The sequence below is a fragment of the Clupea harengus genome, chromosome 20 (genome assembly GCF_900700415.2).
Source record: "Clupea harengus chromosome 20, Ch_v2.0.2, whole genome shotgun sequence".
NCBI classification, from domain to species: Eukaryota; Metazoa; Chordata; class Actinopteri; order Clupeiformes; family Clupeidae; genus Clupea; species Clupea harengus.
Genome location: NC_045171.1, coordinates 5903954 through 5922954, shown reverse-complemented (window position 1 = coordinate 5922954; position 19001 = coordinate 5903954). Strand labels below are relative to the sequence as shown.

At 45.1% G+C, this 19001-nt stretch overlaps 1 protein-coding gene across 4 annotated transcripts in view; it reads left to right on the top strand.

Moving 5' to 3' along the window:
- The first annotated feature begins 220 nt into the window (after positions 1 to 220).
- Positions 221 to 19001, top strand: part of pcdh19 (protocadherin 19) — a 54983-nt gene continuing 36202 nt past the window's right edge. Inside the window, exons 1-2 of one of the 4 annotated variants that reach the window (XM_031587023.2) lie at positions 221 to 3539; positions 6979 to 7093. In XM_031587023.2, coding sequence (XP_031442883.1) covers positions 1351 to 3539; positions 6979 to 7093 — 2304 coding nt within the window. In that variant the 5' untranslated portion in view covers positions 221 to 1350. Of the gene's footprint in view, positions 3540 to 6960; positions 7307 to 19001 lie in introns of all 4 variants that reach the window. The other 3 variants (XM_012840681.3, XM_031587022.2, XM_031587021.2) reach the window with 3 other exon arrangements.

The window sequence follows — 19001 nt, the reverse complement described above, 5'->3', positions numbered from 1 at the left end:
CGAGTTTCACAGTTGATATATGCCCCACCCACCAGTAAAGCCAACCTACCAGCGCCGATTGTTGTTGGCTGAGGGGTTTGGAAATCGTCCTCTGATTGGCCGTGTAGTTTGGAGGTTCTGATACTCAACCGACCAATTTTAGCTTTGATTCGCTGAGGGGTTTGCGGGTCTTCCTCTGATTGGTCGAAGGCTTTGCGGGTCTTGAGACCGAGCGCCCGGCGCTGCACTGTGCAGTCGACAGTGCTCACTGAAGATGCTAGTTGAGCATCAACCAAAAGCCGCGCTGAGAGTTGCGTAGTCGCATCATCCACAGGCTGGATATCTATGAAGTATCTTCTATCATACTATTGCAAAACCCAAATTAACTCCGTCGTGGTTTAGCATTACGAACGAAAGTGGTTTACATTTTCGTGGTTTATTTGTTGTCTTTTATATTTTTCATCAACATCGGACCCAGTCGTGTTCATGTCAAAGTATTTCTGATTGATCTGGAGAAATTAATTTACACCCAGGAATCTTCAAGACTTTTATTAGAGACAGTAGAAAAAGAAAGAGACCACCTTTCCCAGCGAATCGGAAATAATGGAAATGTGGACTTGACTACTGACATTAAGACGCCTTCATGAAGGGGACAAGAAAAACGGACCACGGCGTGTAGTATTTTTGTGACCAGTGCTGAATGCCTTGATTTTCTCTCAAGATTTTCTCCTTGTGGATTCTCTGTCTTCACGGAGGATATGTGCTTTCATGGAATTGCAACCTGAGATTATATCCTTACTTGAGCATTATTTGAGAATACATGGGGCTCCGTACCTATTTCATTAATATGCATGTACATGCAACTGGAAACATGGTGTTGAGCTAAACCACCGAGGAACATTATTAGCACAACATTGTATTCTTCTTTTATTTTGTATTGACGTGGACCTGTGCAACGGAACGTGCTGATTGAGACATTTCAACGTTTAAAGGATTTTTGTTACTGCTTCAAAATGGTCGGTTCTACAACATCATTCCTAGCTAGCAGTTGTCTCCTGATGTGAACTGCGCAGATTTGATGAGTAGCCCTCCAGTTTTCCCGCACCCATGCAGAATGTATGAGTTCTTATTTTCTGTTACCAGACTTTTCCAATAGAAAACTGAAAATATGTTTGCTCTGTTTGACAAATAGTGAACGGGACTCTGTCAAAACAATGCACACGGCGTACATCAAATTAATCCAGCACCAGTTGCGAGCCTTTTTTTATTTTCAATATTAACGTTTTTTCTCGGTAACTTTTACGTGTGGACATACTGAAATATTTGGAGTACTATAATAACATGCGCAGATAAAACGAATCGGTTAATGAGATGCATGTGATGAAAAGAAGAAAAACATCAACAGGTCCGATACACTTCAAGGAGATGGAATTTATACACATTTTCGTGTTTTTACTGTTTTGCTGGACTGGTGCAGACGCTCTGTTCACCCGGACATACTATGTGAAAGAGGAGCAGCCAGCATACACGAAAATAGCCAACATAACCCAAGAATTCATCGACACTAAGTTAGCAGGTGCAAATCAGTCCGTTTCCTTCCGCATTATCTCCAGCTCCGAGCCGAGATGGGTGGAAATCGACAATATGGGGGTTCTAAAAACCAAGCAGAAAATCGACCGGGACGTGGTTTGCCGTCATAACCCAAAATGCGTTGTAACGTTGGAACTCATGTCAAACACCATGGTTATATGTGTGATCAAAATCGAAATGGAGGACCTGAACGACAACGCGCCAAGATTTCCAACAGACCACATTGATATAGAAATCTCCGAGAACGCCGACCCGGGGACCAGATTTCCCCTAGAGGGGGCAAGTGATCCGGATTCGGGGAGCTATGGAGTTCAAACCTATACCATCACCCCGAATGAGCTGTTCGGTCTCGAGATTAAGACCAGGGGAGACGGTTCTAAGTTTGCAGAGCTCGTTGTTGAAAAGCCTTTAGACAGAGAGGTTCAGTCTAGGTATGATTATACCATTACTGCAGAGGACGGGGGAGATCCTCCAAAGTCTGGCAGGGTGAAACTAAACATAAAAGTAATAGATTCCAATGACAACAACCCAGTTTTTGATCAGCCAGTGTATTCAGTGAAAGTGATGGAAAACTCTCCCATCAACACCTTAGTTATTGATCTGAACGCAACAGATCCAGACGAAGGCACAAACGGCGAGGTTAGGTATTCATTTAATAGCTACGTCAGTGACAAAACACGAGAAGCTTTTAAAATTGACACTAAAACGGGTGTCATCACCGTCAATGGACCTTTGGACTACGAAACTACGACGGTTTATGAAATTGACGTTCAAGCCAAAGATTTAGGCCCGAATTCTATTCCTGCCCACTGTAAAGTGAACGTAGAGGTCCTGGACGCAAACGATAACGTGCCAGTGATCAACCTCTTACCAGTGAGTAGTGAGATAGAGGAGGTGAGTGAAAATGCGGGACCCGAGTACGTTATTGCTTTAGTCAGGGTTTTGGATAAGGACTCTGGTTTGAACGGAAAAGTCAAATGCAAGCTTCTAGGTAGTGTGCCTTTCAGACTCCAAGAGTACGAGACCTTTTCAACCATCCTTGTTGCTGGCAAACTGGACAGGGAGGAAAGGGATAGGTACAACCTGACTATTCAAGCTGAGGATAGTGGTAACCCTTCTCTGAAAACGACTAAATCATTTGCCGTCAAAATTAAGGATGAGAATGACAATCCTCCCCACTTCACCAAACCACATTACCAGACCATGGTTATGGAGAACAACACCCCTGGTAAACATTTATTCACAGTGACAGCAAAAGATCCTGACATGGGTTTAAACGGCTCTGTGACTTACTCCATAGTAGAGAAGAATGTGCTGGACATGTCCATCTCTTCGTATGTCCAAGTAGGTCCCAACTCAGGGGAGATTTACGCACAGAGATCTTTTGACCACGAAATGACTAGGTCTTTTGAATTCAACATCATGGCCAAAGACCAGGGCCAGCCATCTCTAAGCAGCACTTCCACAGTCAAAATCGTCGTGATAGATGTCAATGACAATATACCGTTCATTACGTCTCCCCGTCTGGTGAACGGCACCGCCGAGGTGTCCATCCCCAGAAACGCGGGAGTGGGCTACCTGGTCACCCAGGTGAAAGCCGACGACTACGACGAGGGTGAAAACGGGAGACTGACTTACTCCGTAACTGAGGGAGACAGGCCTTATTTTGAAATAGATGAGATGAACGGGGAGATTAGGACTACGACGACTTTTTTTGAGAAAACCAAGACGACCTACGAGATCACCGTGATGACACACGACCACGGAAAGCCGTCTCTGTCCGCGTCTGCATACATCGTAATCTACGTCTCCCCAGACCTGAACGCACAGGAGTCTATTGGGCCGGTCAACCTCTCCCTGATCTTCATCATCGCGCTGGGTTCCATTGCTGCCATCCTGTTTGTTACCATGATATTTGTGGCAGTCAAGTGCAAAAGGGACAATAAGGAGATCCGAACATACAACTGCAGGTACCTAACCAATTATTTAATCATTTTACATCTTTATTAATCATGTCGTTTTGTGTGTGTTATGTTCATGATATTGAAACAGTCATCAAGCTCGCTGGTTGTGTACAAATACAATACCTGGTGCATGAGTATCGCCATATCGCCCGCAATGTGTCTGTAGGTGCTGTGTGTGGCTTTCAGTGCTTCTGTGTTGTGTGCATGCTGCAGGGCCAAGGCCCGTTGAGGAAAAGCAAATGACTGTGAGATGTGACTTCGTAACAATTGCTCTAGGAAGGATTTTTGTCAACGAGATTTATGAACCAAAGTATAAGTGCAGCTCAAATTTGTTCAACATGTAGGCTACGCATATTAGACAGAGACATCGCCATAACTTGCTGCACAACCGTGGGTGACAGCATTACATTTCTGCTCAGCGTAGCAATTCCATAATAATTTGCATCAATTATTTACTCTGTGTGTGTACATACATACATACATTATAATACATACATACATACATACATACATACATACATGCATATATGTGTGTGTGTGTGTACAACCAGGTATGTGTGTATGTCTGTTGGTATATCTATAGCTATTTGATATAAGATTTATGTTAACATCTTAAATATAACCTTAAGCGGTGTTAGTGATAATTTAAAACATCTCTGATTAGTCAGCATCCCACTGACTAGACTACAATTACCTGTAAGGCAATTCAATAATTACCATTATTACACACTTCCTAGGACCATCCACAAAGTAAATCTCTCTTCTTATACATGTAATTATACTTTAAAGGCTGAAGTTCCCTTCAGGGCTTTCAATTGCTGTGAATACATGATGCAGATTTAGAAAATTAGTTAATATTGATCGTATGCCTTCTACGAAACAGCCATCTCCTAAAGCTATTTCTCAATTACTCTTTGTCAGTCAGCAGTCTTCTGGTTATTTCAGTACTTGGACTACGTCCGATACTAATTTCTTGTCATTTTCTGCATGTTCTCGAGGCTTCTCTAGCTTTGACATGACATCATGAAGCATGGCCTATATGTTAACTTGACAATGGGTGGAGGCCTCAGCTGGCTGTAAAAAAAAACCGAATGATAAAAATGTTGTGCTGATTGACAAGATCATCTTTACGCTTTCCTCATATATGATGAACTGTTGTTCATATTCCACACCCATTTGTTGAGGAGCAGATAGACTCTAGCATTTAGGAAGATCCATCACATTTATTTATTTACAATCTCGGCATAATAAAATACTTGCCTTTATCGATCTGTAACATAGGCTCCTAAGATGATTTCCCTCCACTACGTTGCCACTCAGCATTTACATATAAATTGCTTTTTGCAAATTTAACCTGAAGTCATTACCATATTTTACACTGAACATAATTTTTGTTGATATTCCAGTTGTGTGACACCTCAGTGTAGCGGGCCATCTTAGCAGAGATGGTGTGTGTGTGTGTGTGTGTGTGTGTGTGCGCAGTGTACTCCCACACTTGCAGATTCACTGTTTCAGGCCCCATGAGTCAATCAGTTATCAATCGAGGGGACATCTTTGGTCAGAGAGTGATAAAGAGTAGTGTGTGTGAGTCTTACCTTACAGACATGGGTATTACTGTGGAGAGTTATGGGAAGGTCAGTTTATTTCAGATTGCATGTCGCCGTCCGGAGATTCACTGACAAGTCTTGGATCTCATATCTCTTTAAATGAAATTCGAATGGCTGTGTACTCGAGATAGGTTCTCTAGCTCGCTCAGATTATTGCACAGGGACTGGTGTAAACAGGATGTGTCAGGTTTTGAAATGGGAGAGACCTTCGGGTGATACTGCTGGAGAACACACAAATAAGAAATAAATAGCTGTACAGGATGTTCGTTCCAAGTATTGGATTTAGGTATGTTTAGTGTGCCAATTCTCCAAAACTCACAGATCTGGGGTCATGCAGATTAACTGATTGTAATGATGGCGCACGATATGTTCCTTGGCACTGCTCCAAAAACAACCTTGTTTTTATTGTTGCCGTTAGCAATAGTGATGGAGGTAATAAGCTATATTAGCCCATGGTAGTTTGCCAAACTGCTTTTGTGGATATGCATGCTGTTGTTGGATCAGTCAGATTTATATAGCACACTAGAATCTCTGAATTTCTACAATGATTATACAAGGCTAATGCTACAATATCTTAAAAATATATGGATACATGTATAGTCAACTCCTAATAATGCATATACTGTGCTATATGAAAATGTTGTGTAACAACAACAGTTCTTGCGTATTTGCCAAAATGGCGTCTGTGCCAAGAATTTAGATTGTAATAGACATGTATTGCTTTTTGTCAGCAACCACCTTAAAGCTAAGAGCTTGCAGTTGCTTATTTGCAATTTATTGTTCACTCAGTTCTTGTAAAGACTCTCTTGCAAGCATCTTCTGTGCAAGCAGCCAAGCACAAAAGAAGAGTGATGCTCTTTTCTTATTGTTATTAAGAAAGCCTGGCTGTCTGTCTGTGCCTCTCTTCCACCAGCTTAAAATCAAGGGAGAGGAAAACTGTTTTGAGATGCCGACAAAAAGATAAGGTTCTGCACCGTTATCATTTCTCTGTGCTAGAAAGGAAGATGAATGTGTAGACAGAGACAGCATCTAAATGAAAAAGGACAGTTCAAAGCACAAGAGAGAGAGAGAGAGAGAGAGAGAGAGAAAGAGAGAGAGAGAGAGAGAGAGAAGGAGAAATGTTGAAATGCAGTCTGTCTATAGGAACATGTAGGAGAGTAGTGTTGCATTGTGGATAGAAACAGCAGAGACCTAGGTTGAGAACAGTGTCATTGTATGGGGCTGGTGCGGTTCAAAACAGCCTCCAGCAGGGATAAAGAGAAAGCCTTCTCCAGCTGAGACATCCTGTGATAAAGACTCTCCGTGTTCATCATTTGGGCTGATTGTAATAAAATAGTCGCAGCTTGAGTTAAAACACACACAGAGCCTCTCAAAATAAATCATATTTTCCTAGCTCTGCCATCAGTGTGGTTAGGTAATAATGAAGGAGTACACACACACACACACACACACACACACACACACACGCAAAAACAATAGGTGAAAGTCGTGCCACTTTGTAACGCCTGAGCTCACACAGGTGTTACAGACAGTATCGTGTATCCGTTTGTGCCGCTGTGGTTTGTCATGTTTGCATTGTGAGCGCCTGTTTTGTGACATGTTTACTTGGCCGGCATGGAAATATGAACAAATGAAGCATGGCCGCTCTATTGGTGGCCGGACGTCGCTCGCCTCGAGGCCTCGCCCGAGCGGCACCAATGAGCTCTAGGTCCCGCACGCCACCCGCCGCTGGTCTGGCGCCTTCCGTGACCAGGTTTCCTATGTGGCCGTGGGGCTGTGCGGTGTGGAAAGCAGATCACTGCTTTATTGAGTCTGTTCAGTTTCTTCTACCTGCACAGGGTGGCGGAGTACTCCTACGGCAACCAGAAGAAGTCCAGCAAGAAGAAAAAGCTGAGCAAGAACGACATCCGCCTGGTGCCGCGGGACGTGGAGGAAACGGACAAGATGAACGTGGTGAGTTGCTCGTCTCTCACCTCCCCGCTCAACTACTTCGACTACCACCAGCAGACCCTGCCCCTGGGGTGCAGGCGCTCGGAGAGCACCTTCCTCAACGTGGAGAACCAGAACTCGCGCAATACCGCGCCCAACCACGGCTATCACCACACCTTCACTGGCCAGGGCCCGCAGCAGCCTGACCTCATCATCAACGGCATGCCACTGCCAGAGGTGAGACTCACTCCATCCTAACAGCCTGAGTAGCTCTTGTCTGCGGGTGGGTGGCCTGTGGGTGGAGGGTGGGCGGTGGTACAAGGGGGGGGGGGGGCAAGGTTTTGCCATGTTATTGCTGTTGATAGCCTGACACAACGATTTGCATCAGTTTATTGACTCTGGTCAAGGAGGTTGTCTTTGTTCCTGTCTAGTGCTGAAATGTACATGCACATCACACTGGCCCGTATTGACATAATCTCTGGCAGCGGGCTTGAAACAACATGGCTGTTGACATCAATATTTGATATAAATGGGTTATGGGTGCTTTGTTCGAAAAAATTGAGTCAAGGGGCTTGTAGTTCCATAACGGATTCCCTTTGAGAGTGATTAAGCCAAAAAAACAAGCCTTGACCAAACAGTCTGTTTAGACCACCTCTGTTTTGGTCGCTTTTCTGTTTGTTTTTTTTGTTTGTTTTTTGCTTTGTTTGTCATCTGCAGAGCCATTTGCAGAAAATGAGGTGAAACCTGGGCCTCTGCCAAATGCATTGACCCAGCTAATCAGCCTCACCACATGCCTTTTCAGGTCCAAGCATTAAGGAAAATTATTGCTTTAAAGGCCCAGCAAGTGAATTAAACTCTCGGTTCGTGTCAGTTCTCCCCGATGCAGCCGGGGCGAAGACGCTCCAGCCTGTGTTGAGTGGGCTGTGATGCGAGGCCGACAGCAGGGTGCTTAGTCACATGGGTGTTGGATCGCTGAGCCAGGGAGAAGGGCGTTTCAGAAACGCCATTACAGATGAAGTTAACGCCTATAGATTTATTTCACTTTATGGACTGACTTAACAGAATCCTTGGCCTAGTTCAGTTGATCCTTTGCTTGGAGGCAATGTGGAGTGCATTAAAAAAACAAAGAGCGACCAAAATCACGCCCATTGACAAAACGACTTGAATTTCCATTATTTACTCGGAGAATAAGACTAAGAGCTGCGAACGGAATTGGAGGGGGTGAGGGGGTGGGTGGGTGGGGGTAACCTAAGAAATGTATTGATTCATTGATTGGCTAATCCAATATCTTCCCGGGCTCGTATAGATCACAGGAATCGATGAGATACACTTAAAGAGGTGTTGATAAATTGAGGTTGCCTAGAGGCTGAGCTAGAGCATCCACGGCAGTGAGTTGGGGTTTTGTGGATTTATAGGGCCTGTGACAAGGGTGAGGCCATTTAATGGTCAGTGGCTTTACTTACATGTGTGAATTGAACACGCTCTACCCCGTGCTCTCCGGTGATTAAAAGACTGCATCTCTCTCTTTTCTTTTCTTCTTTCCTTTTTTTTTATGGCGGTGAAAGGGAAAGCAGTGTTGCAGTGCACCAATTCTGTAGCCTAGCGCTGTGACTTCACCTCTGCTGCAGGATTAAAGGGGCTATTTGAGCTCAAATGGAAACAAGGAGAGAGGGGGGGATTGGGGGGTTGTTGGGGCAAACAAGGCCGCTAATTGATTCGGATCATCCCAAATGCAAAGCTTAGGAGTGTGATTGGCGCGTGTTAAAGCCCAATGAGCGCTTTTGTTCCAGGTGTCTGGTCCCTGGTTGTTTTCCTTTTCCTTCTGCACGTTTTCTGATTGCCTTGATAAAAACGGTGATTTGCATGCAGTCCTCATCGTAGGCGGCACTCGGCACAACATCGACACATCTCTTTGACCACAGCCCTTTATGTGTTCTCAGGGCGCACAGATGAGATGCTTAAGGCAATCAAGTTCATTTGTGTGTGTGTGTGTGTGTGTGTGTGTGTGTGTATGTGTGGAAGTGTCCTATTGAGGAAAGAGAAAACATCCCTGATTTTTTTCTCTCTCCTCCGTGACATTCATTTATTTACCAAAAAGAAAACCCCCCAACTACATAACCGTTTTATTTTCCAGTATTGTTGTTTAAGAGTATGTTGTCTGAGTAATTACACACCCATTTATACGGCGCACAAACAAACATGGTGGCTGTGAAATGACCGTTAATAACTCTGTCACAGGTTGAGCAAGCCCGGGCTTGAAAGCACTTGACTCCACAAGTCAGGGCCTTCCCAGAGGTCTGGGCCAGGACTCACCGGCTGGTGCGCTGGGGTGATTAACGGCACATCTCTGTCCCCAAATATATCTGGCCTAGCCTTGAGGCCCACGCCCGGAATTCAATTCAATTCAAACATCGCAACAGGGCGATGCTGCTTTGCGTCTTCCCCTACTCAAGTTTTAGGGGTTTTCTATTGGTTTAGATGTTGGAAGGAGTGTATTCATGTAAGAAAGAAAAGCACCTCTGTGTTGGGGAGGGGTGTGTGTGTGTGTGTGTGTGTGTGTGTGTGTGTGTGTGTGTGTGTGTGTGTGTGTGTGTGTGTGTGTGTGTGTGTGTGTGTGTGTGTGTGTGTGCGTGTCTCTGCTCCTTCATGGAGCATTACACACTTCACTCTAAGGCCTTGTTAAAAGGGCTTAATCCTTTTTTTCCTCCTCTTGTCAAATCAGGGCCCCCACCCCTTGTGTTTGATCTGCCAATAACTCCCACAAACACGGCGAGAAGTGGGGTCAGGAGCGGCAGCAATTAGAGCCCCTTTCGCCAGGGCTGAGAGGCGTGGATATGTACAGTAGTGTGTAGAGGGTGGAGAGAGGTTTGTGTTGGAGGAGAACAGAGGACCAAGATAACAGTCGTATAAATCTCTGGGGTTCGTGGCTAGTGCATTGTTTACAGACTCCCCTCTCGGGAGACATCTTGAAACAGGCTGTCCCCAGAGGAATCTCCCCCCCCCCCCCCACCCATATGCACCCTCCCTCCATCCCTCCCTCCCCCTCTATTGCCATTCTATTTGTGTGGTCAACCTGTCCATGATTTCAGAGTAGGAAAAAAAGAAGGTCAGAACTGAAATAAGAAACACATATAGAAACACACGTGTTTTTTTTCCCCTCCTCTTGTCAAATCAGGTCAGAAGAATGGCAGTAAATAGATCAGTAAGTGGAAGAGACAATTATATCATAATTATATAGTAGCAAAGAGCCGTGGGCTATGTTTGTGAATTTGTAATGTGCTGTGGTTCAGGGCACATTTGATACCAACTGCAGAAATATATTTCCTTATGATATCGATCGGCCTAAAATTAACCTTATGGGAGAGAGTAGTGCTGATCCATCTTAGCGGGTTTCATTATGGTGTTAAATGGATCGGATTAAACACAAAGAGGGAGAGCGAGAATGGAGTTCTCATATTACTTTGTACTCCATGGTCTCGTATTGTGAGAAAGCCTTTTGGAGGATTTAGCAGAGTTTCATGCCATATTATTTGAAGCACTCCTGCAGTTCTGATGGCTCAACTGCCTAAAAACAGGCCCCAGGAATCACACTATTATCATTTGACAACTGTGTATACTTTGATATGGTAGAACTTCATTTTCTACCTAGGTTTTAAATTTTTTTATTTCTTTTTGCAATGCAATCTTCCCAAGGTCTTCAGAATATACTGTATGTATTTGTTGGTAAATTTAAACGTAATTTATTTTTGTGTTGGAATCTCATTTGCAAGACATCAGTAGGGTTTTATTATCGAAATAAGGCAGTGCGTTGTAGATTGCTAATACACCCGACATAATCTCACACTGGGAGGCTTCGCCTCGGGCTCTCTCCCAACATCCTCCCGAGCTCGTTCAGCTCATAACATGACACATAACACTGATTTCAGAACAGCTTGTGCTTATAAACATCTCAACCTCTCAGCCTCTGCTTGGTCTTCATCATGCGGCTGCTGTATATTCAACTCGCACAGGCCAGGCTAAAGTCATAACATGCTGGTCCTACATACTGGCCATGTTGTTATACAACCTGACCAAAGTACTATTCCTGTTTCTTGAGTGTCATTGCAATCACATTTGGTGATTAATGTTTGTTTTTTTTGGTCACATTGTTTTACTCGTAGTGATAGAGTTCATCCCATCATTAGTGCGTCCCTTTCTTGTTAGATCATGTCTGGTGCGCTTCAAGCCATGGCTTTTTGCTTGACACCTAGGTCATGGATCTTTTTCGAGAGCTGATACTTTCAACTTGAATTAGCTGGCAGGATGTTTTTTGTATTTCCACAAATTTCATCAGACTAATCCAATTAATCATCGTAAATCCCGTACAAGATAACGTAAAGGTCACAGCATGCCGTCTCACTGAAAGGCTTTGAGCTAAGACTTTGCTGAGCTCGCCAGCTCTGATGAAGGCAGTGCGATTTCACCAGTCTCAATAAAGAGGTGCTTCCTATCTCATGAAGGGAGAGTGAAGCTAATCAAAGGGAAGCATTCGCAGAGACACACACACACACACACTCACACACACACACACACACACACACACACACACACACACACACACACACACACACACACACACACACACACACACACACACACACACACACACACACAGACACATACACGCACACATTTACACATTTTGTCTCACACATACGCACTTTCACACCTACCCACTCAGACACACACAACCACAAAACCACAAACACATAAACACATACACGCATTCTTTCACACACACTCGCAACCCACACTCAGAAAAACACACACACACAAAAAGATAGTAGCACCCGAACCCTAAAGTTGAAAGGTTTAATTAGTTCACTCCCCTTTTTTTTCATTCGCTCCAAGTTCGACAGATCATCACATCATTCATTGTCTCCCCCCTTCAGAGGAGACTGAGTCAAGAATATTATCTCCTGCTCCGTCTGAATTGGGCTGATTGGTCTCACCGGCAGATACGTATTAGAGTTATCTGAAAAGGTTATGGTTGCCTGCTGCCATTGTGGGGGCTGTTTGCTTTCAAGTGCTGTTTTCCAAAGAGAACACAGAGCTGCATCCACAGTAAGCCATGACGCAGTGGCCTTACTTCACAGTCTTTAGTGTCCTTTCAACTGCCACTGCAGTGCTCTTATTCTGTGGCGTGATGGAGGATTTTCTTCCACTCTCCCAAGGTTTTCTCTGCAGCTAGGTGGCACATAATGCTCTCTTCAAGGCTTGGTGTTCTGTTATTACACAACAGCCCAGAATGCCAAGACATTATCCTTTTCATGATTTGTGGAATGGAAACCATCGTACTATCCTTTGTATGAGTTTATTTTTTTCTCTCTCTCTCTCTCTCTCTCTCTCTCTCTCTTACTTTTTTCATAAGGTGGGAGTGGATATGTCATGATGACTAAACACGTTCAGCCAGGGCTCCATAGGTCCCTGAGGCTCCACCAAGCCTCGGCAAAGCCGTGTGCGTGCGGGCAGGCCGCGGATGGGGGGTGTCACCATGGTGCTGAGTGACAGGGCCTGACAAAAGCATGTCAGCGCGACCCGCTCCTAATGAGATGTGATGGGGGGGCCACTGTGTGCACGAGAGGGAAAAAGTGAGGGATAAGACAAAAGAAGGGAGAGGAGATGGTCTACATTTATCTTTCTATTTATAGATACTCTATCTATCTATGTATCTATCTATCTAGATGGAGTGTAAGACAGCTCGATGGGTTGAAAGAAAGGAAAAGAAGAGAGATACTGTGATGTTTGCAAGGAGTCTTAATTTTGCTGATTTATTTGTTCACAAATGTTTTCTTCAAGGCTGTGACAACCAAGGGCTTAAAAAAAGGAGGGGAAGCGCCTTTTAATGTTTGCTCACCCTGATGAACACAGTCGAGATCCTCATGAAACTCTGCACTGCCACCGAAAGAGAATAGGGCTGGCAGTCGGAGCGGAAACATCAATCCCCAAGAAATCTTTTAGCTAATTCGACACGACAAAGTACAGAGGTCTAGAAGCGCCGAAAATTGTCAAATTCCATTGTTTGTTTGCATACCGCCGAGAAGGGCTGTCACTGAGGATGTAAGCGGAGGAGTATCCTTCACTGCAGTGTGTGCGTATCCTTCCTGAGTGGGTGTCGGAAACGTGATCTGTGACTCTAAACCGGGATAATCATAATATTTATGGAAATATCAATTCTTTTGGACGCTCATCAATGAGACATGACTTGAGACACTTGGTGCAGCTTGTGAGGGGTTAGAGAGGACTGGAGATGAGTACCTCGGTTGTGTGGGTCATCAGTAATCAAAAAATCACCGCAGGACATGTCCAGTAGCGGGAACAAGATTCTTTGTGTTAGAAAATGCAATTCCCTAATTACTGTATGCTTTGTGTACATCTTTTGGGCAGAGAATATGAGAATATGAGAATATGAGAATACCAAATACCAACTCCCAAAGCAGTAGAGGAGCCTGTCGAATGCAGCTTGATTTGTTTAAGATGTATTTTAAGCAAATAATAGCACATGACAGGAGCTTGCAGGAGTATGTTGTTACATACTCAGGCTTCTCTCAAAGGACTTGTTTAGCATTGGGAATGTGCCTTCTTCTGTCGTACTAATAACTCAGATGTCTACCAAAAGGTGTGTTAAAGCCTTGCTGTGTTCTGTGTGGAGAAAATCTATATTACAGTGATCCATCTTTGCCAAAGAAGCCGTAGAAAGAATATTGAAAACAGAAATTCTGTCCTTAACAAAAGGAAGCAAACATGTTGGCTATTATGCGCTATGCAGCGTTTTCATCACGGTAATTCAATATTTGGAAGGGTCAGAACTCCCTTCTAAATGTTGGTTCATGCCACATATCTCCTAAATATGGGTATGTGTTCCTCTGAAAGGCTTAAATCCGTCTTAATCTCATCTTCATTTCTGATATGATTATAAGCGTAGTATGTTAGGATCTTAGAAATCTCCTGCTGGCTCTACCATTTAATGAAAATCCCCTTCGCTGGCGTCAGTCGAGTCTTTTTTTAAATCATAACAAGGCATTGGGAAGGGATGAAGTGCACCAAAGAGAAAGACAGAGAGAAATATAGAGGGAGAGAAAGAAGGAAATAAAAATGTAAAATAAATCACACTAGCACAGCAACATCAAATGTGTGATATTTTCAGGGTGGAAATGCGAAAAGTGGTGAAAATGTAATAAAAGATATGTACCGCACATGCGACGCGGAGAATAACGATGTTTTTTTCCCTTCTTTCTATCGCTCTGTTCACCTCAGTCCTCATTAACACAGATTTAGCTGCCAGCTTTCTGAATGCCTGCGGCTAAATTAATAGGACACAAAAGGTCGCCCTACATTCTTTAACACGGTCCAGATTCATTGTCATCTCGACAGGAGAGCAGGGAGATGCATTCTCTCTCACACACATTCTTAAGCTGTCTTTAAAATTACCTGTTGAAGTCGCAGGGACCATAGTCCTTTGCAGAATAGCACCTTAATCAGTACCTCAGCTTTGGTTAGTAGGGGGGCGGGAGGGGGGGAGGGGGGGGGGGGGGGGGGGGGGGTATAGTGAGGTGTTTGTACAGAACGCATCACGTGGGACTTGAGACTGTTACACCCCTACAATATGTTTGTGAGTGTTAGCAGATAGGACTAGCAGGGGACTTGCAGCCAAGGAGTGCTCTGTGGGGAAATTACACGCTCTTCCATTATCAGATGCTTCAGGAACAACAAAAAACCTTGCTGTTCTGTTCATTAAAATGGCGCAGAAAGAAAAACAGGATAGGAAATAGAAAGTCAATTAAATGGCTTTAAATCACTGATTATTCTGGAACATTATCTCTGTGATACACCGGCTTATATTTCACGAGAGGAAATGTATTGTTGGTGAAATGAAGAAAATTTTTGTCATTTTCCATTTTATTCTCCTCTCCTTTTTAAGCTGGAGTGTTTGTGACCACTACAAAGACAAAGTAACACAGCCACAGCAATGAAGGAGGGAGATGGGGACAGCTATGGCTCACTGTATGACAAGTACAATAATGACTTGTTCTATGCCAACAACTTAACACAGTTGCCAGACCTGACCTTTACGAGAGTCTTAGTTGGATTTTGTTTGTTAGCGTTTTGTTCCAGATAGATTAAATGTCAACCCTTGCATGTTTTTGATTAGTTACACAAAAAAGCTACACAGATTCATTTAAAGATCCCTTTCACTTCTCAGTTTTTTTTTCACTGGGGACAAGCAGAGTCGTGATTTCATCCATCTAAGGTAGTTTTTTTCAAGCACAACTCTGAATAAATGTCCTCGCGTCGCATCTATTTGTGAGTGCATAGGGGCACTTTGATGAGGCTTGGCTGCTTGGCTGACCCCTCTACTCCGCGGGTGTATGGAAACTAATAATGGATGAAGCTAATTACACTTCAGTACTTCCTCATTACCTTTAGATCAGGCTTTGATGTCTAAGAGCAGTAGGGGGGAGAGAGACAGTAGTAACCAAACACACACAAAGAGACATAACACACACACACACACACACACGCACACGCACACGCACACGCGCACACAGACACGCACACACACACACACACACACACATACAGACAGAAACTACAGTCTGGGGCTGAAAAAGTCTTGCTGATATGCACTTAAGTGTCTTTTCTTTCAGTTTTCTGGTTTGTTGTTGAGCCTCCTCCTCTTCCTCCTCCTTTTTCCTGCGCAGCCTCTCCTCTCCTCTCCTTCTCAGTAAAGCCCTCTTACCTGAGACCATTTATTTGCTCAGGCAGGGTGTGCCGGACAGGAACCAGAGCCGCCGCCAGCGGTGGGCGTGGTGGGCAGGGGAAGCAGCGGGCGTCCGTGATTGGGCATTGTCCCTGTGCCGAGCGGGAGGCAGAGCATGTAATGAGCTGTGGCGGCGTCGCCTACCCGGCCTAATGGGCTATGACCGCGCATAGACCCATCAGCCACTGCTCAGTCGGCCTCTGCTCATCATGACCACTCAATCTCTCTCTCTCTCTCTCTCTCTCTCTCTCTCCTATTTGTCTCACTCTGCCTCTCTCTCCGCCTTTCTCATTCTCCCCAACCTCTTTGTATCTCCCTGTCCTCCTCTCTTTTTTCACACACTCTCTCTCTTCTTCACACTCTTTGGCTTTCTCTTGTGTGCCATCGGTCTTTCCCCCACAACCCTCCTTCAGTTTTTTGGAGGACTCATCATCTTGTTTGTCCCAGGCTTGGCTACATCACTGTGTCTGTCTTTCAGGCTATACCACCATCTCCCTCTCTCTCTATATCTCTCTCTCTCTCTCTCTCCCTCTCTCTCTCTCTCTCTTCGTTGCTCCTCATCTTTCTTTTGTGTATCTTGTTTTGTTTTGTTTTTTTCTCTCCCGCCATATGGATACCTGAGCTCCCAAAATTACTGGAGAGTGTGTCATCATTTATGCATTTGAAAAAGCTATTAGGCAGTGCTCTGGTATATGAAAGCAGTGGCTGCTCGGTCTGTGAAAAAAAAGGCAAAGCACAAAAGCAAACAAATGCATTTATGAACGCTGAAAAATGCTGAGGTTAGTCACAGGCGGGCCCAGGATTTTGACTCTGATTTATTTTAGTTCTTCATCTCAGGTGCTCCTTTGCATTGGGATTATTCTGGGGAGTGCTTAGAGACCGTCTGGGCAGGTCCTCCTGTCTCTGTTTTGTGCTTTCTTTTGGCAGTCGGTGCGAGAGGCTTTCTGTTGAACAAGCAGAAGAGGGGGTTGGGTGCGGGTTACAGATGCTGTCACGGACAAGGTGGACTTTGGCAGGAAGCCTCTTCTCTGGGCAGTGGGGTACAGCAGCGAGAGCAACAAAGGGACATCTAACAAATCCAGTTGGAGTGTGTGTGTGTGGGTATGTGTGTATGGGTGAGGGGGGGGGGGGTTCTTTATACAAGGGAAACATAGCTTTCCTCCTAAGTGGTCAGAAAAGCATTTTTTTGTTGACGTGCAAAGGCCTGTCAGAGTATGTGGAGGGCATTACAGGCAGAGCCCTTGGCTTTCCACTCACGTCCCGCGCTTGACATCCCGCCGCACGACTGCCCGAGTTAATGAATGAAAGCGGTGTGCTCTGTTTGCCGTTACGTTTGCAACGCCGCAGCTACAGCGGGGGTCTTGCCTGCACCCCTGCACCCCCCCCACCCCCCACCCCTACCCCCGCTCCTCCCCTTTTTGAGGCAGCTGTTCTCAGAGCGAGAGAGAGAGAAAGAGAATGAGGGAAAGAGAGGGAGGGAAACAGAGAAAGAGGAGCTGCCTGAGACGACTGTAGATATTGCGGCTTCTCTTCTCCTGTTCTCCCAGCTCAGATGATGAGTACTTAATGTGTCCTGGGGGAGTGTGGGAGTGTGGGCCCAGGTCACCCACCGAGGTTATGCCTGGATACCCTGGATCACACATAGGCCAGCTGAAGCGTCATTAGCCTAAAGCAAGCTGACAGGGATAATAACAGCAAAACACACACTGCAACGCACACACACACACACACACACACACACACACACACACACCCTCCCCACTCACTAAGGACCCCGCGCCCCACTACACTGCGCTTCGATTGGTTGAGGTGCCAGAAGGGGGTGGGACGTGGTTTCCCTTGGCTAGTTGTTTATTACATCCAGGCCATGTTGTGTAGAACAAAATAAAGAGACAGTTTGCCTGGGGGGGGGGGGGGGGGGGGGGGTAAAGGATTCCCCCTGGGGTGGTGAGTAATTGTTATTGCACTCCGCTTTTATGTGTCTTGAAATAGGAAGGTGGGCTGGAGTGCCTTATATTTGCGCCAGGTTGTCAGGCGGGCTTTCTTTATGGGGGGGGGGGGTATTTCATATTTTACCACTGCCACAGTTCCTGTAACTGCCCCAAAAAACACTGCCTGCAGATTTGTTTTTCCCAGAGCTGGAAGGGACAGTCTTGTGAACACATTGGTTTAGTGTTTATGGTATTTACCAAGTCACCCTCTTTTACCAGTGAAACCAAAGGTGGCATTTGCGTGCATGGTTACGAGCTAATTACCAGTTTAATTCTTTTGTGTTTCCATGGTAAAAGTAAACACAATCCCTACGAGGTGGGCAAGGGGACTGTGATGGGCTAGGGTTAGTCTAATTACTTTAATACCTCTCGGTCATGTGGGGATTAATAAAGATTATGTGGGGCCACAGACTTGGTCCATGAGACTTCAGAGACTGCAGGGGGGGTGGCACTACCACTCACCTACGGCTCCGAAAAGTGCCATCATGTGCCAGGTGGGCCGAATGGCAGAGAGTTGGGTAGGCGACCGCGCCCGGGGAGCTGAGGAGGGTTAGGAGTCCAGAGAGAGAGAGAGAGAGAGAGAGAGAGAGAGAGAGAGAGAGAGATGAGACCTTTTCGCTCAGGTGCTTCCTGGGCCCCTCTGGGACAACACAATAAGAGAAAGAGAGTGAGAGTGAAAGAGGAGAAGAGAGAGAGAGAGAGAGAGAGAGAGAGAGAGTTTCTAATTATATCACCCCCGGCTCACCCCACCCCACCCCCGTCGCCTTGTTGTGGTGGCCCACGCCAGGCGACAGCTTGCATGAGCAACTGCAGAAAGCTGACTTTTGGTTTAATTTGGAGGACTAGCAATAATCCAGACTAAATCCCTTAAATCTGCAGCTTCCCCTCTGTCGGATTACGGGGCCGTCTTTAAAAGGATAAGGGCTGCTTATCTCTGCTTCCCTCAACATTCTTGGCTAAATTCAAAAAAAAAAAAACAGAATCGGGCATGGGACATGTTACAGTGTACGACCTAGCATGGCTTGAGGGTTTGGTGTCTTTTCTGTGGCCATGATTACACAACTCGCTAACAACAAAGATCAATAATCAATGGTGATGCTCAGCTAAAATATGGCCGTTGGAGCGTGTGTTATTGCTGTGT